The 27,398-nt window shown below is 53.1% G+C and overlaps 1 protein-coding gene across 2 annotated transcripts; it reads left to right on the top strand.

Moving 5' to 3' along the window:
* Window positions 1–17: 17 nt before the first annotated feature.
* CAD (carbamoyl-phosphate synthetase 2, aspartate transcarbamylase, and dihydroorotase) lies at window positions 18–21,847 on the top strand. Of its 2 annotated transcripts, XM_055540693.1 has the most exons (45): window positions 18–328; window positions 559–698; window positions 2,523–2,652; window positions 3,369–3,511; window positions 3,674–3,815; window positions 3,995–4,166; window positions 4,344–4,529; window positions 4,702–4,814; window positions 5,133–5,278; window positions 5,521–5,652; window positions 5,778–6,011; window positions 6,137–6,358; window positions 6,553–6,741; window positions 6,944–7,068; window positions 7,252–7,382; window positions 10,078–10,190; window positions 10,430–10,674; window positions 10,899–11,145; window positions 11,491–11,589; window positions 11,779–12,003; window positions 12,090–12,272; window positions 12,461–12,679; window positions 12,941–13,108; window positions 13,693–13,875; window positions 14,022–14,126; window positions 14,574–14,813; window positions 15,061–15,142; window positions 15,412–15,578; window positions 15,738–15,902; window positions 16,046–16,177; window positions 16,367–16,568; window positions 16,915–17,105; window positions 17,455–17,595; window positions 17,778–17,879; window positions 18,241–18,337; window positions 18,613–18,663; window positions 18,952–18,996; window positions 19,109–19,278; window positions 19,389–19,463; window positions 19,980–20,192; window positions 20,377–20,502; window positions 20,719–20,874; window positions 20,975–21,076; window positions 21,259–21,353; window positions 21,465–21,847. In XM_055540693.1, the coding sequence occupies exons 1-45, from the start codon at window positions 247–249 to the stop codon at window positions 21,565–21,567; spliced, it is 6,729 nt and encodes a 2,242-aa protein (XP_055396668.1). In that variant the 5' UTR covers window positions 18–246; the 3' UTR covers window positions 21,568–21,847. The 2 variants fall into 2 exon arrangements, with proteins under 2 accessions (XP_055396668.1, XP_055396669.1); XM_055540694.1 differs by lacking the exon at window positions 18,613–18,663.
* The last annotated feature ends 5,551 nt before the right edge of the window (window positions 21,848–27,398 follow it).

Genomic DNA, 27,398 nt, shown 5'->3' with positions numbered 1-27,398 from the left:
GCCCCGCCCCTCACGCTTCCGGCCCTGCCCCTCACGCCGCCAGCTGCTTGCGCCGCCGCAGTCTGCCGCCGCCCAGAGCGCCTGGGCTCCTGCGTGGTTTATACCGCGCTCGGCTCCAGACAGCGGCGCGGCGAGCCACGTGGACCGACTCCGGGCGCGCAGTCATCTGGTGGTTCTAGCATCGACCAGGGCTTGCTGCGCTTTCCCTGTTCTCGGTGATCACCCCCGCCTCTGAGCTCCGTTCCCATGGCCGCCCTGGTGTTGGAGGACGGGTCGGTCCTGCGGGGCCAGCCCTTTGGGGCCGCTGTGTCGACTGCCGGGGAAGTGGGTAAGCAAGTCCGGGCTGGCTGCCGACCTCATCTGTCTCTCTGATGCCCCTCTCTGCCCAGCCTGCTCTGCTCAGACCCCGCCATTTTCCCTCCTGCACACCCCTCTCCCCCGCCATTCCCCAGCCCGGCCCCCCCTGCGTATCCCTACGGCCCAGGGGCATTCTCAGCGCTCCGGGCAGTGCTCCGAAGGATGCCCTGCCTAAGCCCCAGCTCTGCCTCTTTCTTGCAGTGTTTCAAACCGGTATGGTCGGCTACCCCGAGGCCCTGACTGACCCTTCCTACAAAGCACAGATCTTAGTGCTGACATACCCTCTGATCGGTAACTACGGAATCCCCCCAGATGAAGTGGATGAGTTCGGGCTCAGCAAGGTAGCCAACACCAATGCTTGTTCTACATTCCTTTTCGAATTAGTAGCTATTAACTGTTAGTGAAGACACAGCCATTCCGCTAGTCATTCTAGAGAAAGCTGATACACACTGAAGTGATAGGCCCTGTGCGCGGCTTGTTAGGTGCCTTGAGAGGCACAAAGTGCTGGACCAAGCCAGAGAATCTGAGCTCCGATAAGATTTTTGTGATGAGAGTTAAGCTTTAAAAGTGTATAGATTAATGGGAAAGAGAGTGGAATACAGGGTCACACCCTCCTCAATGATAGTAAGTCCTAGTTTCCCTACCAAATCAATTAAGCTGATAACCATCTAAACCTGCTTTACTTACCGTGCCTCATTTTTTTTTACCACTTTTCAGTAGAGTTCTTAACATGTAGATAAGAAAACAGTTTCCTTCTCAGTGAAGTTTTTCCTATTCCTCCTCTGGAATTTGGAAACTAAGTTGCCCTCTGAGAGTTCAAGTAAAAAAACAAACCAACACGTGCATCATAGTCACCATAGCCTCAGTGCAGTATTCCTCAAATAAAATAAAAGTCATTTTATTCTGATACTAGGCTTACTGAGCCTTTAATTCTTCATGTGCTTTCACCACTCACCCTGACACTTGGGAGAAGAAACTCGAGGTAAAACACATGCCTGTTATTCTGGAAAGAACCACTCCTCTAACGACCTATGAATTCACTGTGTTCTAGTTTATAATGCAGTATCTTGGTTAATTTACGTCAGTCTTCAGCTTTGTCAACTCTAGATACAATGTCAAAGTTGAGTTTATACACCTGCAAAATTGAGGCCCTGACAGAACCAAGATGAGTAAAGCCTCCAGGAGCCCCCAGCCCACCACTGATGCTTTTGAAGCATATATGCCGTAAATGTATGTCCACGATTCGACCATCTAGCCATGGAGCGTTCTGCCAGACTAGCCTTCGCATCCCTAAAGAACAGTCTCAACATTCATCTTTCTTAAACCTTCTACCACTAAGCAGATGTAATTTAAATATGCCACTTCCTCCCCAATAAACAGCCTGTTTCTCTACTTAGTTATTATAAGCTTATGTATTGAGTAACAAATATGTTACTTTTTAAAATGATAATCCCTTATGGGGGGGGGGGGGGTGTAATAATCATGCCTAGTATTCTACCCTGAGCCTTTATTTTTATTGAGTAAGGTACTATGCCCCTGCCTGTTCTGTACTGTTTTACTCTGAGAATATGATCTTGTTATCTACACTACCTTAATTTTCTGCTTCCCTGAGTAGCAAATTAACATCCTGAAGACAAGACCTTGTCTATTCGTGCTCATGCTTGCCCCCTAGCATCTGTTATAATACCTGGCATGAAGCGGGCCCTCTGTAAGCTTCATTGACTACTATCATATGTCAGGTATCTTGCTCTTGAGTTCAGAGTTCTCTGATGAAGACAGATGAACACATTTGTAATACAATGTAAATAGCGAGACAAGTGAAAGTAAAAGTGAACTTAGATGAGTTCTAAGGAGGCACAGCTGCAGTTGGTGAGAATGGGGGCGACTTCATGGAAAAGGAGATAAAAGGGAGGGAAAAGGAAAATGTCCTCTCAGTTATCACTGTCATATCAGTGCCATCAGGCACCCCAGACCCATGTGTTCGGTGTTTCACGTGGGAGGCAGCATTGTTGATAAAAGCCAGAAGCATGAGGTGCTTGGCTTGTTAAAGGAATGACAGGTCATTCACTGTGGCTGAAGTGCAGGGTCCATGGCCCTCCAGTGGGAAAAGATGGCTCGGGGAGGTATGTGGCCCTGGGCTCCTCACCGTCTCCTTCCATCGACAGTGGTTTGAATCCTCGGGGATCCACGTGGCAGGACTGGTGGTGGGAGAGTGCTGTCCCACACCCAGCCACTGGAGTGCCAGCTGCACTCTGCACGAGTGGCTGCAGCAGCATGGCATACCCGGCCTGCAAGGTATGGTGCAAGCATTGCTGTGTCTGGATGGAACATAGGTACCCGGGTAGAAAGAAGTAAGAGAAGTTCTCTGTGGACCCTTGGGACTTGAGTCCAGGGTTGTGATAGAATGTACCTGATTCGACTTGGGGAAGGGACTGAGCTCTCACTCAGATGGGAAATTTCAAGCATGCAAAAGGAAAGAATAGGATAATGAATCCCCAGTTTCATCAACTCAGGGCTAAACTTATTTCATCACCACTACTACAACTTCCAGATTATTTTGGAGCAAATCTCAGACATAATATTGTTTCATCTACTGAGAATTCAATATCTATGAAAAAGAACCCTTGTAAAAACATGATGACAATAACACTACCATACCGTTAACAAATTAACAGTAATTCCTTAATATCAAACATCCAGGGAGTGTTTAAAATTCTTCCAGTTTTCTAATTTTTTAAAAAAACCTGTTTGATAATATTCTTGTATTGTCATTTAGCATGTTCTTTTGTCCCTTGGTATTACTTTCTATAAACAGATCTGGGGCGGTGGTTCAATTCAAATGTGGTACTTGGAGGCAGGAATACTTTATGGTGGGGTCGTTCTGGAAGGACAGCCCAGGATTTTGATGCCCAGAGGACAGCTGTGGGTGACTCAGGCTCTAGAATCGAAGTCTTAACTTCCTGCATGACTGCACTGGGGGAGTGATCTCTCAGAATCTGCTGTTTCAACAGGAGTGGACACTCGGGAGCTGACTAAGAAGCTGCGAGAGCAAGGGTCTCTGCTGGGCAAGTTGGTCCAGGATGGGACAGAACCTTCAACCCTGTCCTTCTTGGACCCCAATGCCCGCCCCCTGGTGCCGGAGGTCTCCACTAAGGTACAGAGATAGAGTGGGAGAGTGTTTCATGCTAAGCACAATAGTTACACTGTGTCCAGACTGGTTGTGAACACTTGAGGGAGACCTGGAAAAGGCCTCCAGAATACAGGTTGTGTGCACATTATACCTACTATTCACAGCTGTCAACCCTTTACTCCTCAGGTTCCACGGGTATTCAACGCAGGGGGTACCCCTCGGATCCTTGCTTTGGACTGTGGCCTCAAGTATAATCAGGTCCGATGCTTGTGCCAGCGTGGGGCAGAGGTCACTGTGGTACCCTGGGACCACGCGTTAGACAGTCAAGGTGAGTAGCTTGGGTCTGTACAAGGCCTCAGACGAGCAGCGTGTGTGGAAGATCTGGTCCTCCGTCCAGCTGCTGAAGTGAGTTGCAGAGGAGAAGGGGGAGAAAAGGGCTTTTGCTCTAATGGTGTGTCTCTCTAGTTGAATTATAGATTTTGATATCATCTTTTCTGCCCACTCCAGAGTATGAGGGTCTCTTCCTGAGTAATGGCCCTGGTGACCCTGCCTCCTATCCCAACTTGGTATCCACACTGAGCCGTGTTTTATCTGAACCAAACCCCCGACCTGTCTTCGGGATCTGTCTGGGACACCAGCTCTTGGCCTTAGCCATTGGGGCCAAGACTTACAAGATGAGGTGGGGGCACAAGGGGTGGGGAGTCTTGGGAATGAGAATAGAATAGAGTTGGTGTTTATTAGTGTTGAAATTGGACTGGGGGCTGGTGAGAATCATGAGATCAGCCAGAGTTGGGTTTGGTGCAGGAGTGAAGGGAGGGTGAGAGGGGCCTGTGACTCAGGATGTTTCTGCCTCCAGATATGGGAACCGAGGCCATAACCAGCCATGCTTGCTGGTGGGCTCCGGGCGCTGCTTTCTAACATCCCAGAACCATGGATTTGCTGTGGAAACAGACTCGCTGCCAGCAAGCTGGCTTCCTCTCTTCACCAATGCCAATGATCACTCCAACGAAGGCATCGTACATGAGAGCCTGCCCTTCTTCAGGTGAGCCCACGTGGTTCTGGCACAATGCCTGGATCTCTGCAGCTCTGACGCCCACTGAGACTTGAAGATCAAAAAAGAAATCACAGCAGTGGGCCCCCGTCAGTCTTCCCACTACCCGCCTTTGAGACCGCCAGTGACGATGACAGTTTTCATGATCCCCTCTCTTCAACAGTGTCCAGTTTCACCCAGAGCATCAAGCTGGCCCTTCAGATATGGAACTTCTTTTTGACATTTTTCTGGAAACTGTGAAAGAAGCTGCAGCTGGGAACCCTGGGGGCCAGACAGGTAAGCACTTGAGTAGATCTAGGTTGGGGATCTAAGAACAGGCTCCAGGGTAGGCATAAGATGAACGTGCCTCGGGAAACTGAGAGGTGTTTGGGAGGTTAGGTGGGAGGGATGGGAAGGCAACCAAGCCAAAGTGATTTATTCATGCTTCTTCCATTCAAAGAACTCCAGAGTCACAAGTTCGGGTTTATGGTCCTACCTCTGCCACTCATTAGAGGCATGACTTGTTCTGGTTTCTTCCGTAAAGTGAGGGGTTAATCTAGATGATCTCTCAGGTCTCATTCAACTCTAATGTACTGTCTTTCTTTGCCTCCGTAGTTCGAGAGCGGCTGGCTGAGCGCCTGTGTCTCCTTGGGATTCCCACCCCAGGCTCTGGGCTGACAGCACCACGAAAGGTTCTGATTCTGGGCTCAGGGGGCCTCTCCATTGGCCAGGCCGGCGAGTTTGACTACTCAGGCTCTCAGGTAAAGTGTGTCCATTGCTTCCCCTCTGGGTGTGTGGCCCTCAGGATGAATAGGGCTTAGGGATGAACATTGGTTGTAGGGAAGAAGTGACCCAAGCGAACTGGGGAATACACAGAAAGGTGAGAAGTCAGTTATTAGGGACTGAGAGTCCAAGAAAGGGAGAAGAGGAAGAGAAATGCAGGTCTAAGACCAAAAATCTTGCTTCTCTAATCGAGGCTGATATGCCATCTTTATCCCCCTAGGCAATCAAGGCCCTGAAGGAGGAAAACATTCAGACATTGCTGATCAACCCTAACATTGCTACCGTGCAGACCTCACAGGGGCTGGCGGACAAGGTCTATTTCCTCCCCATAACACCTCACTACGTAACCCAGGTATGACTCAGGCGAGGCTGGACGGCAGAGAGGACCCACATGGGCCAGGTGATCCTGTGCCAATTCTGTGATCCCCTCCTTAACCCCAGGGTCTCAATGCCTCTTACGCTTCCCTCCTCCCCCAGGTGATACGTAATGAGCGCCCAGATGGTGTGTTACTGACTTTTGGGGGCCAAACAGCTCTGAACTGTGGTGTGGAGCTGACCAAGGCTGGGGTGCTCGCTCGGTACGGAGTCCGGGTCCTGGGCACACCCGTGGAGACCATTGAGTTGACTGAAGATCGGCGTGCCTTCGCCTCCAGGATGGCAGAGATCGGAGAGCACGTGGCCCCCAGCGAGGCAGCAAATTCTCTTGAGCAGGTTCAAGGGCTGGTGGGGGGAGACAAGTGGTGTTTCCTTGACTGCATATTTTCTCTGAGCCCAGGAGCCCTCTGCACAACACGCAGTCAAGACCTAATCTGTTTGTTCATCTGTGCTCATTGCAGGCCCAGGCAGCTGCTGAGAGACTGGGGTACCCTGTGCTGGTGCGCGCAGCCTATGCCTTGGGTGGCCTGGGCTCTGGCTTTGCCTCTAACAAAGAGGAGTTGTCTGCTCTTGTGGCCCCAGCTTTTGCCCATACCAGCCAAGTGCTGGTAGACAAGTCCCTGAAAGGATGGAAGGAGATTGAGTATGAGGTGGTGAGAGACGCCTATGGCAACTGTGTCACGGTGAGTGATGGAGGCGGGGCAGTCATGTAAGGCAGCGTGAGTTGTTGTAAGAGCCCAGGCAGGGCTGAGGTCTTTGAGAGTTTGGTGTCCTCACACCCAGGATGGGCGCATCTCCAGAGGCAACAGGACCCTGGGATGCAGCCTCCTGCCCCTCCTCACTCCCTATGGTGGTGACCTCATGGTCACCTTCACAGGTGTGTAACATGGAGAACCTAGACCCGCTGGGCATCCACACCGGGGAGTCCATCGTGGTGGCTCCAAGCCAGACGCTAAATGACAGGGAGTACCAGCTGCTGAGGCAGACGGCCATCAAGGTGACTCAGCACCTCGGAATCGTCGGGGAGTGCAACGTGCAGTATGCCCTGAACCCTGAGTCTGAGCAGGTGAGACTCCAGGCCATGGGGCTGATACTCTACTGCTGGAGCACCGTCTGTAATTTGGGGGCCTCTAGGCCAAAAAGCCTTTTAACCCTCCAGACCCTGGAGCAGAAGCTAGGAATATTTTTGATAGGATTGGGGCTTTATCATCCTGCCTTTCTGAGGCTTTCTAGGCCAGTTATCTGGTCTCTGTCCTCTCTCTTTGCAGTACTACATCATTGAAGTGAATGCAAGGCTCTCTCGCAGCTCTGCCCTAGCCAGTAAGGCCACAGGCTACCCACTGGCCTATGTGGCAGCCAAGCTGGCTTTGGGCATCCCTCTGCCTGAACTCAGGTACAAGGATTGGGAAGAGATGGGGTGGGGGTGAGATCGTGGGAGTTGGGGAAAAAAAAGCATTTATGGGACAAGGAATAGGAAAAAGACACTGGCCTGGGTGTGGGTGGGAGAGCACTATCTGCAAGCTCACCATTTATCTCCTGCTTTGTCCTCCTGGCAACCCCACCTGATGGCCCGCAGGAACTCTGTGACAGGGGGAACGGCAGCCTTTGAACCCAGTCTGGATTACTGTGTGGTGAAGATTCCTCGCTGGGACCTCAGCAAGTTCCTCCGCGTCAGCACAAAGATTGGGAGCTGCATGAAGAGCGTGGGTGAGAGACACATCCCAAGAGACCCCTCCCCAGATCACCTCACGGGGTCCCGCACGTCCCAAGAACCTAGAATGTCATAGAGTCAGCTCCCTGGCAGCTCTTGTATGAGCAGCTTGTTGTGAGCAGTTTCTTAGAACTAATAGGGACATTTCCAACTAAGATAGTGGTTCTCCCCAGGGGCGAGGATCCAAGGCATCTGGAAATCCATATCCACACTGCCTCCACTTCCCAGATGGCATGTCAGAAATCTTGGAATGGGGTGATAGCCATCAGATTCTCATCTCTTGTGTTACAGATGAGTAAGCAGGTACCCACGGTGTGTGGCTGAGTAGAGGGCAGAGCCAAGAGCTGAAAACTGGATCTGTTGCTAGTTGCATGTTCCTCTGTTACACTGTGTTACCTGTCATGGGTGAGACCAGTTCCATGAAACTCCACCCACAGTGTTTCATAGCATTTTGCCTTTGGCCTCATCCCCAGGATGTTAATCCCAGTGACAATTTGTTCTCCATGCTTGTTTAAATACCAGTATTTCAAGGAAATGACTGCTGTTTACTGTGAACTCTTCTAAGGCCAAGTCAGCACAGTGGCAGCCATGCCAAATGTATCACCTCTGGGCACTTCCTGCCATGGTCACTAAATTAAATTTAAAAAAAATAATAATTAATTGATCTGGTGGCGCTGGGTCTTGGTTGCAGCATGCAGGGTCTTTCTTTAGTTGTAGCATGCAAACTTTGTTGCATCACATGGGATCTCTAGTTCCCTGACCAGGGATCAAACCAAGGCCCCCTGCATTGGGAGCATGGAGTCTTAACTACTGGACCATTGGGGAAGTCCCTCACATGTTTTTCAATACAATGTTTAAGATCAGAGCAGGATGTAAGAGAAATTTCACAGAAACAGAGACAATTAGTAATGAATGGATTTGATGGTCAGCTTCTAGGCAATGTTAAGAATGCTGTAATTGAGCTAGTATGCTGCCTTACCGTGACCCTTTCTTTAAGTTCCCTTAGTTTGTCCTCCACAACATTTCTACTAAAACAAGCATGTGCATGTACCAAGCTGCCACCAGCTAAGGATAACAGCTTTTTACTGTGCTCCAAATTTCCATTAACAGCAGTAATAGCCTTTAAACTTGGAAGTCTAAGCTCAGATATTACTTGATTTTTAGAAATTTTACGAGACTGCCAAGTTGTTCCTTCTGGAGATGAATTTCTGTTATGTGAAAATTATAATAAACATGGGAACGAAGCCATAAATTGTAGTGAAGAGAAGTGGATTGAAAATAGGACAATCAAAGATTGATTCCTAAATGAGAGATTTAAGTATTTTACATCTGAGTATTCTTGGAATTTGATCTTCTTTGGTAACTTTTTGTAGCTTTTATTATACAAGTAAGATGCATGAATCATTGAGAAATGAGAAAAGGTAGTTTTACCAAGGAAGAGTAATCACCTATAATCTTATCACACAGACATTAATTTGGGGATTTATATGATTCTAGGATTTTTTTCTAGGCTTGCATGTGAGTGCATTGGGTTTCTCTTATACCCAGGATAAAAACTTTTGTAATATAACCACATTACAAAGAAATTGAACAAAATCACTCATCTTCTTCCTTAACACCACCAGTACCATCTTGATGTTTTTGAAAATTTTTGTAAAGAAACAAATACTAGAATTGTAAATAGAAAAATACATTTGGTAAGAGATATTTGAAGACTCTAGGGTAGATTGTCAGAGGACATGAACAAACTTCATTGATGAGGAAATCAATAAGCAGGCCTGGGTATAGGAGGGAAGTTTCCTCTTAGTAGTAGTTAGAAGAAATCTAGTTAAAATGAGAGAATTATTTTTACTTGTTGGCAAAAGTTATTTTAAATTACTATACCCACTTCTTAAAAGATTGGTTAAATTTATATTGGATTGGCCAAAAGCTTTGTTCAGGTTTTTCATAATAGCTTATGGAAAAAGCTAAACAAACATTTTGGCCAACCCAATACTTTGTATTATAAAGCACAGACTTCTACAAAGCAATTAATACTTATCAAGGGCCAGAAAACATACTTGCCTATTGCCTATGCACTTCTGAAAATATATCCTCAGGAGATAAACTAAATCCCAGATAGCATCACCGCCTTATTTACAGTGATAAACACTTCAAAGCTAAGTGTCCTTCAGTGAGTGAGCAGTCACTTTATGGAAATCACACAAGAGTTAAACTGCTGGTAACAAAGTCACACACTAATGTGGGAAGAGCTTACAGTGAGGGGAAAAGCAGGATAAATGTTTATGTAAACTATAATCTTGTATAAAACATTTGGAAGAAGTACTCTAGAGTGATTGTTGGAAATATGATTAACCCTGAGTGAATTCAAAGAATAATGGGATCATCTTACTACCCAGACTTTTAAAAAGTTTGAAAGGATGAGCCAGATCCCAGATTACATCATCACAATGTGAATAAAGGAAACCAAATAAATGGATAACCATCAGTGATTGGGCCTCTGTGATTGTTCCAATATCCACATGAAAATGGCAGGGAGAAAAAGCTACAAGTGTAAGATTCTCAATGAAACAACATAAATCCACCACTGTGGGCTTGAGAACCTCCCAGAGAGATTTGACGGTGAACTACCGACATTCTGGGCAACACCAGTGCCCCCTGGCCCTCAATCCTCACATCATGTTCCTCCAGGTGAAGTCATGGGCATTGGGCGTTCTTTTGAGGAGGCCTTCCAGAAGGCTCTGCGCATGGTGGATGAGAACTGTGTGGGCTTTGATCACACGGTCAAGCCCGTCAGTGATATGGTAAGTGGCTCCCCTACCCGTGACAGCACTCTCAAAATGTACCCTGCTTCTTCTCTGTGTCCCCAGCCCCCAAGCTTGTTACCGGTAATACTAGTACCAGTCACTAGTGGACTTCGCTGTGTTTTCACTTTGCTGAGAATTCTGTGGTTTCGTTTCTCTTTATTATGGGGATGTATCATTAGACTTGTTTCTATAGGTGAGGAAACTGAAGCTTAGCTTGTCCGCCCTCTCCCCATTAGGAGTTAGAGACTCCAACAGACAAGCGCATCTTCGTGGTGGCAGCAGCCCTGTGGGCTGGCTACTCAGTGGATCGCCTGTATGAACTCACTCGCATCGACCGCTGGTTCCTGCACCGGATGAAGCGGATCATAGCACACACCCAGCTGCTAGAGCAACACCGTGGACAACCTTTGCCCCCAGACCTGCTGCATCAGGCCAAGCGCCTTGGCTTCTCAGACAAGCAGATTGCCCTCGCGGTCCTCAGGTCAGGGATGGTGGGAGGACCTCAGGCTGAGAACCTGGGGCAGAGAACCTTTGTACTCCGGAAGGGCCCTCAGGAGGAAAAGCGTGTGTGTGTGTGTTGCGGGGGTGTTGGAGGCCACTGCCCTTCATCCCTGGGATTTTCCTCTCTGATTCCTCCCTTGGATCTCTGCCCTCTGCTGGGGCCATTCCCCACTCCCATGGTCTATATTTCTGACCCTTCTTTAGCACAGAGCTGGCTGTTCGCAAGCTGCGTCAGGAACTAGGGATCTGCCCAGCAGTGAAGCAGATTGACACGGTTGCAGCTGAGTGGCCGGCCCAGACAAATTACTTGTACCTGACATACTGGGGCACCACCCATGACCTCACCTTTCGAACACCTCACGTCCTAGTCCTTGGCTCTGGCGTCTACCGTATCGGCTCCAGCGTCGAGTTTGACTGGTGTGCCGTGGGCTGTATCCAGCAGCTGCGAAAGGTCTCCAAGCTCGTCTTTCATATGGGTCTCTCTGCTGTACTGATCAGCTTCCGCAGCCGCCTTCCCCCCATACTCAATCCTGGCACTTTCTATTCATTGCTGCGCCTCACATCTGTCATAGGGCTTTAATGGGGTTGGGGGTCCCTTAGGCCATCCTGTGCCCTACACGTGGTTCCTCTCCAGAACTCTGTGTCTGCTTTTCCAGTACCTTCCCTCCCAAGGCAGGCATCCTGTACAGCAATTTCAGACAGCCAAGGCAGTACTCTCTGAAGTAGGGACTTGGGCTTCCTTTTCTCATGCTATCCACCCACCTGATTGCTGAATATCCTTCCCCTCCTATTGCAGATGGGGTATAAGACCATCATGGTGAACTACAACCCAGAGACAGTCAGCACCGACTACGACATGTGTGACCGACTCTACTTCGATGAAATCTCTTTTGAGGTGAGACGGGTGAAGGCTGCCTGTGAGCCTGGGTGGCCTGTCAAGTAGGAGCGGCTGGCAAACCTCAGACTCTTTGGAACTTGTGAGGTTTGAGGGGGTTTGGGTGAAGGATAAAGGGCGGTGAGCAAGAAGGCTCAGGCCCCTGACCCTATCTGTTAACCACCACCTGTTTCTCCTCCTTTACTGCAGGTGGTGATGGACATCTATGAGCTGGAAAACCCTGAAGGTGTGATCTTGTCCATGGGCGGGCAGCTGCCCAACAACATGGCCATGGCTTTGCATCGGCAACAGTGTCGGGTTCTGGGCACCTCCCCAGAAGCCATTGACTCAGCTGAGAACCGTTTTAAGTTCTCCCGGCTCCTGGACACCATTGGTATCAGCCAGCCTCAGTGGAGGGAGCTCAGTGACCTAGAGGTGGGCTGGGCCCTGGTCGGGGGCTGGAGGCCAGATGGCATCATGGGTGAGTGTGCGCAACACAGCTAAGCTCCCTGTGCCCTTAGTCTGCTCGCCAGTTCTGCCAGACCGTGGGGTACCCCTGTGTCGTGCGCCCCTCCTATGTGCTGAGTGGTGCTGCTATGAACGTGGCCTACACCGATGGGGACTTGGAGCGCTTCTTGAGCAGTGCAGCAGCTGTCTCCAAGGAGCACCCCGTGGTCATCTCCAAGTTCATCCAGGAGGCCAAGGTGGGACGCTGCAGATGAGTCTCTGAAGGCAGTCTTTCAGCCACGGAGGCGACGCCCCTGTCTCTGATCTGGGAAGGACGGGTTGTGCCAAGGCTCTTAAAGGCAGGGAAGCTTCCTGCAGGGGCAAGTGAGAGAAGGAAATGGCCCTTGCTGTTCACCACCTTGCCCTGTGCACCTTGCCCCCCTAGGAGATTGACGTGGATGCTGTGGCTTGTGATGGTGTGGTGGCAGCTATCGCCATCTCCGAACACGTGGAGAACGCAGGTGTGCATTCAGGTGATGCCACACTGGTGACCCCACCGCAGGACATCACTGCCAAAACCCTGGAGCGGATCAAAGCCATTGTGCATGCCGTGGGCCAGGAGCTGCAGGTCACAGGACCCTTCAATCTGCAGCTCATTGCCAAGGTAGTAAGAGGGGGCTAAAGAAAGGGACCCGACGGCTGTGGCGCCTCTTTGTTCTCTGCTGGCCACTGTGCTGGGGAACCCTCACTGGGGGAGGAGACCTGGAGGGGCAGGGTCACATCTAAGGCCCGCAATGTTTGTGACAGTCAACCTGCCCCCTGTCCTGGGTTGATGACCCACAGAACAATGAGTGAGGGGAAGACCCGATTCACTGGGTCTTCTGCAAGCCCACTTGCAGAAGGCCTGACCAATCTGTCTGCCCAGGACGACCAGCTGAAAGTCATTGAATGCAACGTGCGTGTGTCTCGCTCCTTCCCCTTCGTCTCCAAGACACTAGGTGTGGACCTAGTAGCCTTGGCGACACGGGTCATCATGAGGGAAGAAGTGGAGCCTGTGGGACTCATGACTGGCTCTGGAGTTGTGGGGGTGAAGGTAAGGAAGACCGAAGCCCCAGGTTAGCGGTTAGCAGGGAGGCAGATAGCAGGAGGGAGTTCACCTGCTGCCCAAGCCATGTGCCCATTGACGTATAAAGCAAGCACCTCCAGTGGGCAAGGCCTTGCTGGGTGGTCAGGGCAATAAGATGGCCCTCCTCCCTGAGGAGTGTCCACTCTAGTGATGGGAGGCAAGAGAAGTCAGCTCCCAAACAGCTTGTTTCTAGAATAGCATGTGATAAACCTGCAGAGTAGAGACCGAAACAAAATGCTCAAGGAGGTGCCACTTCCACAGAGGGTGACCCGGGAAGGTTCAAGAAAAGAGGTGGTGTTTGGACTGAGCCTTGGAGTATAGTCAAGATTTGAGATTTGCTGAGCTTGTTGAGGAAGTGTTCCAAGGCCAGGGAGTAGCCTCGTGGAGGCCGAGGGAAGCGCAAGCACGTTTGGGAAGTAGCCAACGATTGGCAGGTTCGTGTAGGGCAGTACGGGGAAGGCTCACCCTGTGTGGAGGAGGCCGAGAGAGGGGATCATTGCCACCCCTCCTGGTGCAGGGATGTGGGCCGCTCTCACCTCCTGCTCCCTCAGGTGCCCCAGTTCTCGTTCTCCCGCCTGGCGGGGGCTGACGTGGTGCTGGGTGTGGAGATGACCAGTACCGGGGAAGTGGCCGGCTTTGGGGAGAGCCGCTGCGAAGCCTACCTCAAGGCCATGCTCAGTACTGGTTTTAAGATCCCCAAGAAGAACATCTTGCTGACCATTGGCAGCTATAAGGTAAGAACCCACATTGGGGGTGGTGGGGTGGAGGGTGGGGTGGGCCCTGAAGAGGGGTGGGGGGTACAGATGGCCATGGCTCCCTGGGCCAGGGCTAACTTGAAGTGGAAGACAGGAGAAACACACCCTCATCCTCCCTTCTTCAGAACAAAAGTGAGTTGCTCCCAACTGTGAGGCTGCTGGAGAGCCTGGGCTACAGCCTCTACGCCAGTCTGGGCACCGCTGACTTCTACACAGAGCATGGCGTCAAGGTATGGGGTGACCCTCCACACCCAACCCGCCCACTGCCCGCCCTCTGAGATGTGAGAGCACCCGGGATTCTCTCCCTGTTTCCCAGCTATCCATGTCATTGTATGAATCATCTGTTCCACGTAGAACAGTAGAGTATACAGAAAACGAGAGAAAAAAATCTGTCGTGATCTTTCCACCACTGTTAACATTCTGGCATATTTCCTTCCATAATTTCCTCTGTGTATTGTGTGAGCTCCATATTGCAGAATCCTTGGTAACCATAGTGTAAAGATTTTCTGGTCAAGAAAAATGCTTTGCCTGCAGTAGAGTGAAGTGGCCTGGTCCCCCTCCTGTGGGTCCTCCGTTTCTTCCTCGTGGGCTCCTGGGCCACCTCCCCACTCCCTTCAGGCTGGCCTCCTGGCCCCCTGCCAGGCTCAGGTTGCTCCAGTCTTGTCTCTGGGCCACAGGTGACGGCTGTGGACTGGCATTTTGAAGAGGCAGTGGATGGAGAGTCCCCACCACAGCGAAGCATTTTGGAGCAGCTTGCTGAGAAAAACTTTGAGCTCGTAATTAACCTGTCCATGCGTGGGGCCGGGGGCCGGCGTCTTTCTTCCTTCGTCACCAAGGGCTACCGCACACGGCGCCTGGCTGCCGACTTCTCCGTACCCCTCATCATTGATATCAAGTGCACCAAACTGTTTGTGGAGGTAACTGAGATCCTGGGCTCTGGGACTGGGGCAGCCAGTGTCAGCAAGGGAGGAGGCAGAAGTGAGCATGCTCTGGGGCTGGGGAATCTCGACATGGAACAGCCTCGCTAGTCATTAAGCTTTGTGGCTGCAAAGAGAGAGTGTGGATGTAGAGAGGCAGAAGCCTGGTTTATGGGAAAACCCAAGCCCCATCTGCAGCTCCCAGGCTGCCCTTCGATCTTTGCTGACCCTGATTTTCCCCCTGCAGGCGCTGGGACAGATCGGGCCAGCCCCTCCTCTGAAGGCGCACGTTGACTGCATGACCTCCCAGAAGCTCGTGCGGCTGCCTGGTAAGCGCATCTCGGGAGAGAACCTGGCTCCTGGACATCAGTAGGGGCTGCGGTGAAGGACGGCCATGGGGCCCACTCCACCCTGGACTGTTCAGAGTGGGAAGGGCCCAGAAGCTTCCTCACTCTGAGCTCTTTATTCTCCATCCGCCATGCCCCTGACTGAGAGCTTCACCACCTCTCACTGGTGTCAGTCGCTGCTTATTTTTCTACCTTGATGCCCTTCGAGTCTCTGACTCTCCCTCCAACCTGCTGCCTGTGTGTTCTCCCAGGATTGATCGACGTCCATGTGCACCTGCGGGAACCAGGGGGGACACACAAGGAGGACTTTGCCTCGGGCACAGCTGCTGCCCTGGCCGGGGGCGTCACCATGGTGTGCGCTATGCCTAATACCCGGCCCCCCATCACTGACGCCCCTGCCCTGGCCCTGGCGCAGAAGGTGAGCCCTGGTTCTCCTGCTTCCTGGTGACCCACATCCCCCACCTGCCTCCTCCACCTCCCTCTACCCTGCTTCCTCTACCCCTCCCCAGGGGCCAGGCCACACGAGCCAGGCTGGCACAGGTGCCGATGGGCCCTATCTCAAATGTATCCCTTCCAGCTGGCAGAGGCCGGCGCCCGCTGTGACTATGCCTTATTCCTCGGAGCCTCGTCGGAAAATGCAGGGACCCTGGGCACCGTGGCTGGGTCTGCTGTGGGGCTGAAGCTCTACCTCAACGAGACCTTCTCTGAACTGCGGCTGGACAGTGTGGCCCAGTGGATGGAGGTAGGGGGTGAGTGGGGGCGGGGCCAGCCAGCCAGTGCCCCTGGTTTGAGGGCCTCCTCACGGCAGGCTGGCGGCAGTGCGAGTCAGGAGCCCCGCGAGGGCTCGGGCGCTGCAGGGTCCCAGAACCTTCCTCCTGTCCCCAGCACTTCGAGACATGGCCATCCCACCTCCCCATCGTGGCCCACGCCGAGCGGCAGAGTGTCGCAGCCGTCCTCATGGTGGCCCAGCTGGCCCAGCGCTCGGTGCACATCTGTCACGTGGCACGGAAGGAAGAGGTGAGAGCCCCAGGGGCGCCCCTGTGGCTTTCCAGTGACTCCAGGTGATCAGGATGGTCCTTGGGGCAGGGGCGGCTCAGCACGCCTGCCCCATGACTTTCCAGGAGGGGAGGTTGGCTGCGGGGACTGTGCAGGTCAGGGCTTCGAGGGGACCCCCCCCCACCTCGAGGTCTCCCCGCTCTCCCCTAGATCCTGCTGATTAAAGCGGCTAAGGCGCGGGGGCTGCCAGTGACCTGTGAGGTGGCACCCCACCATCTGTTCCTGAGCCGTGATGACCTGGAGCGTCTGGGGCCCGGGAAGGGGGAGGTCCGGCCCGAACTTGGCTCCCGGGAGGACGTGGAAGCCCTATGGGAGAACATGGCCGTCATCGACTGCTTTGCCTCCGACCATGGTGAGAGGGCCCAGGACGTACCCCCTGGCCCAGGGGATCTGGGCCAGGACCTTGGGCTCCATGAGGCCTGGGCTTGGTCTGGGTGGGACTCCAACCAAGTTTCTGGTCTGTCATAGGCACTTGATAGGTATGTACTGAGAGAACAAATGAGCAAATGAGGAAACAGTAAATGAGAGAATCTGGGTGGAAGGTGTGGGCCCTGAAGATGGAAGCAATCCCAGCTTCCCTGTCTTCGGATTCCCAGGAAAAGCTAGAGTTGGGGTTGGTAGCGAGGCTTTTCCTGGTGGCGTGTGTGACTCCCCAGGCGTGGAGGCCACTGTCCTGAGGGTGGTGCTCTCTCCCCCAGCCCCCCACACCGTGGAGGAGAAGTGTGGGCCCCGGCCTCCCCCCGGCTTCCCAGGGCTGGAGACCATGCTGCCCCTGCTGCTGACGGCAGTGAGCGAGGGCCGGCTCAGCCTGGATGACGTGCTGCAGCGACTGCACCACAACCCTCGGCGCATCTTCCACCTGCCCCCCCAGGAGGACACCTATGTGGAGGTGTGGGGTGGGGCCGGGGGCCGGCGGGCTCTTCCTGACCCCCCCAGGAGGACACCTATGTGGAGGTGTGGGGTGGGGCCGGGGGCCGGCGGGCTCTTCCTGACCCCCCCAGGAGGACACCTATGTGGAGGTGTGGGGTGGGGCCGGGGGCCGGCGGGCTCTTCCTGACCCCCCCAGGAGGACACCTATGTGGAGGTGTGGGGTGGGGCCGGGGGCCGGCGGGCTCTTCCTGACCCCCCTCAGGAGGACATCTATGTGGAGGGGTGGAGCCAGGGGCTGGTGGGCCTCTCCAGTCCTGGGAGAGGGTTCATGTGGCGCCCATGCCCAGCATGACCCATGACTCTGGCAGGTGGATCTGGAGCACGAATGGACAGTCCCCGGCCACATGCCCTTCTCCAAGGCCCACTGGACACCCTTTGAAGGGCAGAAGGTGAAGGGCACCATCCGCCGTGTGGTCCTGCGTGGGGAGGTGGCCTATATTGATGGGCAGGTACGTGTGTGGCCCAGGCCTGGGCAGTCGTGACCTGCTGGGTGCCGCTCTCTTCCCACCCCAGCAGGTCTGCATGGTCCCACTACCCTTCCAGGCACAGGTCCCCGGGGCATCTTTTCTGCTTGCCAGCTTCCACCTCTTGACTGCCTGGCTCACTTGCCCTCCCTGCCTTCTGTCCACAGGTGCTGGTGCCACCGGGCTATGGACAGGACGTCCGCAAGTGGCCACAGGGTGCTGTTCCACAGCTCACGCCCTCGGCCCCGGCTGCCAGTGAGCTAACCACGGTAATTTTCAGGGCTGGGTGGCGGGCCTGGGGGTATAGTCAGGAGAAGGTATAAACAGCACAAACATTTTAATTGGTGGTTCAGGGGCAATGGAAGGTTCGTCACTTAACAGTTAAAATCCTCACCACCTACCCTGTCTACTGCAAATTAACTCAATTTAGGAGGCTTCCTGTGGGAAACACTAATCCATTAACCTAACCAGAGAGAAATCTCGAAGAGGCCAGTGGGCCACCCCTGCTGGGGGCAGCCCAGTGGGAGATCAGATTGAGGGGCATGATGGAGTGGACAGGAGGCAGTTTGGCTTTTCTTGAGGGACTGAACTTGAGGAGGATCACGTCACTACCCAGTGTTGTCTCTCCAGACCCCGGAGAGGCCCCGCCGGAGCGGCCCAGCACTCCCTGACGGCCGCTTCCACCTGCCTCCCCGGATCCACCGAGCCTCTGACCCAGGTTTGCCAGGTAAGAGAAAGACCCTGTGACTCGGAGGGTGGGGCCGCCTGGACCTAGACACGTGTAGGGACGGGCTCCTCTTCCCCGCAGTGTCCCAGGTGGCCCGAGTTTGGGGGCTCTGTGGCCTCAGAGCTATTCCAGTCCCTCCGTCCACTTCCCTTGTCCTTCCTACCGCCCCAATCCTCATCTGACCCCCTGTGCCCCCCTGTTCCTAAATCAGCCCACCCAGCGTGAGGTAGGCATCCCCCAGCCTCTTCTCACAGGCCCTTTTTTGTTGTGGGCAGCTGTGTTCCTCCGCCCAGGAGCTGGGACCCCATGGGGCAGCAGAGCGTGGGGTAAAATCCAGGTTGTCGGTTGCTGTGGGCCTGGCTGCCCCCCTTGCCTAGGATCCCTTTGCCAGCTGGGAGGGTCCCGGGAGGGCACTGCTGATCACACCCAACAGCCCCTGTGGGAAATCATGGGTCCGTGCCCAGAGCTGCCACCCCTGCCCTCAGCTAACCTACTGCCGCTGCCGTGGTGTGAGTTGGTTTAACACAGACACTGTGATCCAAAGTCCCAGGAAGCTGGGGCTCTTCACACACCCCAGCTGCAGGTTTACATCTGTCCTGTCGCCCTGTTTGTAGCTGAGGAGCCAAAGGAGAAGACCTCCCGGAAGGCAGCTGAGCCAGGTGAGAGACTGCCCTGAGCACACACTCGCTCACCTTTGGGGACCTCTCTGATCTGGCCTGGGTAGGAGGAACCCTCTGACCAGCCTCTTCTGCCACGCCCCTCACTCTGCAGAGCTGATGGGAACCCTTGATGGCATCTGCTACCCTCCACCACCAGTACCTAGACAGGCGTCACCCCAGAACCTGGGGACCCCTGGCCTGCTGCACCCCCAGACCTCACCCCTGCTGCACTCACTAGTGGGCCAACATATCCTGTCCGTCCAGCAGTTCACCAAGGATCAGGTGCCTGGGGGAGGGAGGAGGGGGCCACCCAGAGCTGTGAGGATCTGGAGAGCTGGGGCCAGGAGCCCTGGAGGCCACACCCTTTCCAGCTGACTCGGGATCTTTCTCAGATGTCTCACCTGTTCAACGTGGCACACACGCTGCGCATGATGGTACAGAAGGAGCGGAGCCTCGACATCCTCAAGGTCAGGGTCAGGGCTGTGGGCTAAGGAGGCAGGCCCAGTGGGCAGGGTCCCATAAGTAGTCAGAGGGGTCTCCCTCCCCCACCTTGGGTTCCCCCATGGGAGTCCACAGCCTCCATAGGTAAGCCCTGCTCTGATGGTCCTGCTTCTGTAGGCCACCTCTGCAGTGGCCCTCCTCTGATCAGTATGCAGCTGCCCTGCGAGCCCTGAGTACCAGCACACGGGCCCAGTAACCCAGTCCCTTGGTTGATACTGATGTCTTCGTGGGAGAGAACTGGGTATTTCCTCTCCCAGAGAACAAACGTCTCATTCAGACGCTTAACAGTAGCTTTTTGGAGGCAGACCTTTAGCTCACAGGAACACACTGTTGGAGATGCCGGGGCCCCAACGGGACACAGGGAGGTTTGGGGGAAGGGTTTTCTCGGCACCCCTCTAGCACACATTGAGGAAGCAGGCAGCAGCCCCACATGCTCCCCGGGATGGACACAGCTACACACACACATGCATCTTGCCTCCCAGGGGAAGGTGATGGCCTCCATGTTCTACGAGGTGAGCACACGGACCAGCAGCTCCTTTGCAGCAGCCATGGCCCGGCTCGGGGGCGCTGTGCTCAGCTTCTCGGAAGCCACGTCCTCCGTCCAGAAGGGCGAGTCCCTGGCTGACTCGGTGCAGACCATGAGCTGCTACGCTGATGTCGTTGTGCTGCGGCACCCCCAGCCCGGGGCAGTGGAGGTGAGGCCGGCCTCTGCGCCAGGGCAGGATCGATTGGGCGGGGCCTGCAGACACTGCCTGTAACTGCAGGTCTCAGGTCGGGCCAGATGGGTGAGGGGACCCAGGAGAAGTGGGACTGCGGCGGAGAGTGGGGGTCCCTGAGATTCAGAAGAAAGGCTTCTCCTTCCTTGTCCCCGTGTCACAGCTGGCAGCCAAGCACTGCAGGAGGCCAGTGATCAACGCAGGGGACGGGGTTGGAGAGCACCCTACCCAGGCCTTGCTGGACATCTTCACCATCCGGGAGGAGCTTGGGACGGTCAACGGCATGACGGTAAGAGTGCAGGCGGGGCTCGGAGGTCTTCCCTGGGACAGTCTGGAGAGGGAGGCAGGTGGGAAGCAGTTTCTGCATTTCAGAGCCTGTTGCATCAAGGAGGCGTCCATTCTGGTCCTGAGGCTGAAAGCTTCAAAATGGGGGTGGGGAGTGTGCTCAGTCTGGGGGCCCTCCTGGTGACCGGCTGCCACCCACCCCCACCAACTCCCCGCCCAGATCACGATGGTGGGCGACCTGAAGCATGGCCGCACGGTGCATTCGCTGGCCTGCCTGCTCACCCAGTACCGCGTCAGCCTGCGCTACGTGGCGCCCCCCAGCCTGCGCATGCCCCCTGACGTGCGGGCCTTCGTGGCCTCCCGTGGCACCAAGCAGGTCAGGCCCTGGGAGGCCTCCCGTGGAGGGGTGGGGAGGGACTTGTGTTGGGCGGTCAGTACAGGCACTGCACTCACCCCGGCCGGGCCTCACCGTCTAGGAGGAATTTGAGAGCATCGAGGAGGCGCTGCCTGATACCGATGTACTCTACATGACGCGCATCCAGAAGGAGCGCTTTGGCTCCACCCAGGAGTACGAAGCAGTAAGTGCGAAGCGGGGAGGAGCAGCCCGGGGTAGCTGCTGGCATTCCAGACTAGCAGCCAGGAAGGCTGGGCCCCTCGGTTGTAATAACTGCCTCCAGGGACTGGTGGTGGGGGCCCAGGCTCCATGGGCTCGTAGCCACCGCGGCCCTGAGGTGCTTACGGGGCCCCTCTCTGCCCGCAGTGCTTCGGCCAGTTCATCCTCACTCCGCACATCATGACCCGGGCCAAGAAGAAGATGGTGGTGATGCACCCAATGCCCCGTGTCAATGAGATCAGGTGACGTGACATCAAGATTGGGGCTGTGCTTGGGGGCACGGGGGCGGGGGCCTGCACTCAGTCCCGTTCAGGCTGTCTTGGGCTGGGCAGTAACTCTTCCTTCTCTTGCAGTGTGGAGGTGGACTCAGACCCCCGAGCAGCTTACTTCCGCCAGGCAGAGAACGGCATGTACATCCGCATGGCTCTGTTGGCCACCGTGCTGGGCCGCTTCTAGGGCCCGACCCCTCAGCCTCTGCTCAGGCCCAGCTGCTGGGCGTGGGATCTCTCGCCCTCCACAGTGGCTGCACCCCGAGTAGCTGCTCTGGGGCATCCAGATGGCTTTGTGCTCAGGTGCACACATGTGGGGACCACGCTTTAGACCCTGGACTGGACTGGAGCCATCTAGCATGGAAGTAGGGCCTCAGGGGTTGGGGCCCAGTTGGCCCATCTCCCTTCTCGCACCTCAAATCTGTATAGTTACTTTTTCACTGACTTAATAAAGCAGCTGAGCTGCCTCTGCTTCTTGCTTCCTTGAGTGTATCCTGGCTTTAGCAGAGGATGCTAAGTCCAATAGGCAGAGCTTTCTTCTAGAAAATGAGAAGAGTTTCTCAAATACAAGAGCACCTTGCTGGGCAAGCCCCTGTTCTGGCCAGGGGAGCAGGCAGGCCCCATTTTCAGAGTGGTGGCTCTTGGAGGTTCTGGGCAGAAACATGCCGTTCTCTTGGTGCTGCTGAGACCTGTGCTCCACTGAGGAGCACACTCCACTGATCCATGTCTGGCCCTCTTTCCTCCATTCAGGTGCATGAGTCAGGGGGAATGGAGGGCTGGGAGTCTGGGCCCTGATGGTGAGATTCATTCTTCTCTAGGCCAGTGGTCCCCAACCTTCTTGGCACCAGGGACCACCGATTTCGTGGAAGACAATTTTCCCATAGCAGGGGTGGGGGGTGGGGACAGTTTCAGGATGATTCAAGCTTATTGCATTTACTGTGTACTTTAATGCCACCAGGCAAGAAGGTCTTGGTCCATGACCAGGAGTCTGGGAGCCCCTGCTGAAAGCCTTTATTCTCCTCTGCTCTGGTCAGTCCTCTCCTCAGGGGCTCAGGTGACCACTGCATCCTCAGAACCTCAGCTGCCATCCCTGGGAGGAGCACCGCACACACACCCCCAACCTCCAACCCCAGCCTGCCCCCACAACCTACTCTACCTGGGAGACCACCTCGTTGGATTTTTTAGGCTGGACCAGGTCAGGGACGCTGAGGCACCCTTTGGCTGGGGAACCCTGGGCTAGGGGGGTGGGGAAGTGTGTGAACTGTTCCATTCCATTAACTTCAGTAGCATTAGAGAAATTTCTGGATCCAACAGGCTAACTTAGCACCCTCTGGGTACCAAGCACCATGTGCAGTGGGAGTATAAGAACAAACAAGGTTATCACCCTCAACTTTGAGGCCTCTTAGTGAGGCATCCAACGACTTCTACAGATTGAATTGGCACATGATGGTCCAAACTGCTAATGTTCAGGAAGAACCTGCTTTGGGAAAAGAGCGGTTAGCAAGTTTCAGAGATGGGAAAAGGAGACAGACTCATTTTTTGAAAACTTAGCATAAGCAGGAATTTTTCCACCTTGTCATTTAATCCTATGCTAAACTTCCAACCATTTACAGATGCAGACATGCTTAGAAAAGGTGACTTGACCAAAGTCACATCGCTTGTAGTCATATATCAGGACCACTTGACTTCAAACCCACTTTTCTAATAAAAAGGAAAAAGTTATTTCAGGCTTTCAGGGCATCCAGAGGCAATAGGAGAGACAAGTCACACAAATCTAAGCTCCCAGAGAACAAGTCTAAGGCATGTATGGCAAGCTGGTTCTCAGAAGGGAGACCAGCCCAGGTGTCCTGGAGTCAGGAAGGCCCATGGAGCTGGGGTTCGGGCTGGTTCCTGAGGAAGGGGCAAGCTTTGGCAGGTGGATGGGAGGAGGGTGAGGAATCTTACTTTCTTGAATGTAGCAGTGCCAGTTCTGTGTCTGCAGCACAGTGAGAGAACGTACCTGGACCCAGCAGAACCCTTCTCCGTACTGTCTGAGCCAGACTGAGAGGTTTGCAGGTAGATTACCACAGAAATAGGAGTTTACAGCCATGGGCACTGTTTGAAGAAGGATGGGACTGGCTATAACACCATCTGCTTGTCTGGGACACTGAGCTGTCTCCAGTCCCCCTAATGTTAACCCTTCCTAGGCTCTTCAAACCCCTGACCCTGACAAGTTCTCCCCAGGGTACCTGGAGGACCTGGTTGGTTGGAAAGGAGAGTATCCGTTTTAGAATGCTTCTACTCCTTTTGAGAACTTCCGTTAACCCTTGGTAGGCTATTCGAAGAAATCAGAGATTATTTTCCCAAGTCCTGGGGACTCTGTCACACACAGATTCCCACAGGACTCAGTGCAGCTCATCCTCAGTAGAAGCAGTGTTTGCTGCCAAGCGGCATACACATTCCACTCAGCGCTAAGTGGTGGAGATGTTCTGCCCCTCCCTTTGGCTCTCCTAATCATAACACAGCTCGAAGCTGAATACACTTCTTTCCCCCTCCAACCAGAAAGGAGCTCTTATGACACTGGGAAGTAAAAAGAGGCTATCAGTAAGAAACGAAAACAGACCTTTAAACAGAACACTCATGCCTGAGCCTGTTTCATGTCCATCAAGAAGCAACCTCGTGTGCTCCAGGTGATTGGCATTAACCATATAAAGCTTTAAAAAATGAAGTTTCCTAGTCTCCTTTCCTCCTGAGAGTCTTGATTTGATCTATTCCTTAAAAAAAGAGAAATTAACATGGCTCTAGTTATGTGCCAACCACTATTCTGCTGCTGCTGCTGCTGCTAAGTTGCTTCAGTCGTGCCCGACTCTGTGTGACCCCATAGATGGCAGCCCACATCCCTGGGATTCTCCAGGCAAGAACACTGGAATGGGTTGCCATTTCCTTCTCCAGTGCATGAAAGTGAAAAGTTAAAGTGAATTTGTTCAGTTGTGTCTGACTCTGAGCGACCCCATGGACTGCAGCCCACCAGGCTCCTCTGTCCATGGGATTCTCCAGGCAAGAGTACTGGAGTGGGGTGCCATTGCCTTCTCCAAACACTATTCTAGCACTTTACAAATATTAACATTCTTTTTTTACTTACACTTACTCTTGGATGAACTCTTTAAATACATGCCTCTGTGAAAAACAGGTCTAACCTAATGTATTCCCTTTTTTCCTTGCAAAATCATTTCCCCAAATTCTTCCCTATTGCAGTGAAGAAGGAAATCCTCTCATAACAGGTATTCAACTTAGACCATCTTCATCCCATTCCTGCCACGTTTCACTAATGACTTGCAACCCTGGGCAAGTCAGTCGGTGCCCCTAAGGCTCTAAGTTGAAAGGGTAGAGTTGGAAGTTCCCAGTGACATGCGGATTGCAAGTTGTTAGTGCAGCATCAGTGAAGTGAAGTGTCAGTCACTCAGCCGTGTCAGACTCTTTGTGATCCCATGGACTGTAGCCTGACAGGTTTCTCTGTCCATGGAATTCTCCAGGCCAGAATACAGAATGGGTTGCCATTCCATTCAGGGGATCTTCCTAACCCAGGGATCAAACCTAGGTCTCCCGCATTGCAAGCAGATTCTTTTCCATCTGAGTCACAGGGGAAGTCCACTGATACATGTCTAATTCTGTAACAACATCATGTGGACTGTGGGGGACAGTGCTGGTGATGGTGCAGGGCTGAGAAGGAGTGCATTAGGAAGACGAGTCTGGAGGCAGCACCTGGAAGAGACGGGGGTAGAAGCCATTCCATCATCAGCGAATCCAGTTAGGATGTTGTTGCAGGATCTTGGGATTGGGAGAACAGGGATGGGTGTAGACAGGGAGCCAGCTTAGAGTGGGGACAGGTGAATTCTGCTTGGGCACAATACTCTTCAGCTGCTGTGGGACATCTGTATGGAGATGTCACGTCCATAACAAAGCTGGGGAATTGGATCAAGTGCGACAGAGGTCAATTGTGTTATTTATATGTGATAACATAACAGCAGGCTTCTCAGGTGGTGCAGTGGTAAAGAATTCACCTTCCAATGCAGGAGTAGCAAGAGCTGTAGGTTCAATCCCTGGGTCAGGAAGATTCCCTGGAGTAGGAAATGGCAATCCACTCTAGTATTCTTGCCTGGAAAACTCTAAGGACAGAAGAGCCTGGCAGGCTACCATCCATGGGGTCGCAGAGTGGACATGACTGAGTGCGCACACGTACGTGAGAACATGGATGTTACTAATATACCCCAAGCACCAAGCACCTAGTAAAGTATTGAGCACATAGTTGGTGCTTAAGTAACATTTGTTGATGACAGAATCATCAACATAAAGATAATGAAAACTCTTTAAATATGTGCCTCTGTATTAGTTCACCAAGAGAATGGGGAGCAAAAGCAATCAGCTAAAACCTGAATCTCAGAAAGGGTGGAGAAGAACTCAGGAGAAAGCTCTCAGAGAGGCCCAGGATTTCAGGCATGTTAGGCATGCAGAAAGGTGTGGACAGATTCTGCAGGAGACCACAGAGAATGAAATCTGAGGCATGGACTTAATCACAAGAGTTATTACTCTGATGCTCCGTGGGAAGAATGTGAGACACCAAGTTCTTGGGCTTAGTGAGGGACTGGCTTAGAAGCTGAGGTTGTTTGCCAAAGAATAAAAGATCTTGGAATTAGGACCTGAAAGTCTAGAAAAGGCTGGGAAAGTTGTGATGGATCCTCAGGAGATTAATTAATGGGTCATCGCCTTGGGCTCAGGGGGAAGCTAGACACGATAAGTTTGTGGTAGGGTTGGGGGGACACAGTGTCCAGGCCGGGCCATGGCACCCCACCCACCCTGGATGACCTTTTCTAGAAATATCAATTACTTCCTTCTTGAAGGCACCTGATTAGTTGCCACCACAGGAGAAGGGGGAGATAAGGATTGTTTACCCTTCTCTGCCACTCCCTTCTCTTCTCACAGAGGAGAAGGAGGTGGCAGAGGATGAGATGGTTGGTTGGCATCACCGACTCAATGGACATGAGTTTGAGCAAACTCCTGGAGATGGTGAAGGACCCAGAAGCCTGGCATGCTGCAGTCCATGGGGTCGCAAACAGTCAAACATGACTTAGCTATGGAACAACAACAAAATTGTGCTGCAAATTTATCCTGCGGAGTCAGCCTGTAAGGCGCGGGCTTGCTGAGACAGGGATGGGGGCCTGCCTGAGGACTAAGAGGGCACTTTACTGGCTTTGTATTGGCCCCACGGCCATTCCCTCCCCTCCTTCCATCTATCGGTTCGGGTGCCGGGCCGTGAGCTTGGTGCTGGGGAGATGAACACGAGGAGAGCAGTGCCTTCCCTCAGGGGCAGCCTCAGCCCCTTGCCACTCCTCTCAGAAATCCTGTGCAACCAGGTCCAGATCTCACCCTGCTCTGGTGCAGCAGGTGGGCGAGATGCAAGGAGCCAGGAGGTGATCTCTGGGCAGACTCCAGGGTCAGGGAAAGGCAAGTTTGCTGTTGTTAATGTCTGAAACCTGCTTATTTGGGGAAGCTCTAGCTGTCTTTTATTTCCTGGATTTGGTTCTCTTTCGTTTCTCCCTAGGCTTTTTGGCGACAGTCCTTTTAAAATTTTTAGCCTGTCTTGGTTGAACCAAAGGGAATCAGAATGGGAATGGATGCTCTGACTGTTTGGGTTAGAGAAAGTCAGGCAGTAAACCCTGGAACCAGGTGCCATGAGCACGGTACCAGAGGAGAGAAGAAAACTCAAAAGGGGTGCACCTGGAGATCACCTACACAGAGCTTTCGTGTTCTAGTCTGGGAAGATTTTTTTTTTTTTTCCCTTTAAGAAAGGAAACCCATCCACACCCCGAGCCTACAGTCTCCCTCAGGAGCATAGCTCTAGACTAGGACGGCAGAGGCTGTTGCACTTTTCTCCAATTGTGAGGAGAATTAACTTAGGAATCAACCATAAAATCTTCCAGGAGGATCTGGGTTGTCGTTTGCTTGTTTTTTTTTTTTTTAATTATTACCTTTGCTTCGGGG

The sequence above is a fragment of the Bubalus kerabau genome, chromosome 11, assembly GCF_029407905.1.
Source record: "Bubalus kerabau isolate K-KA32 ecotype Philippines breed swamp buffalo chromosome 11, PCC_UOA_SB_1v2, whole genome shotgun sequence".
Taxonomy (NCBI): Eukaryota; Metazoa; Chordata; class Mammalia; order Artiodactyla; family Bovidae; genus Bubalus; species Bubalus kerabau.
The sequence above is the reverse complement of the archived record's forward strand: the minus strand, read 5'-3'. Positions and strand labels throughout refer to the sequence as shown.

Bases quoted from the DNA above. Each gene is read 5' to 3' on its own strand.
- CAD (XM_055540693.1), top strand. From the start codon at position 247: ATGGCCGCCCTGGTGTTGGAGGACGGGTCGGTCCTGCGGGGCCAGCCC. The intron at 6,012-6,136 runs GTTCAAGGGCTG...TGCTCATTGCAG, and splicing joins CAGCAAATTCTCTTGAGCAG to GCCCAGGCAGCTGCTGAGAG. The intron at 14,127-14,573 runs GTATGGGGTGAC...TCTGGGCCACAG, and splicing joins ACACAGAGCATGGCGTCAAG to GTGACGGCTGTGGACTGGCA.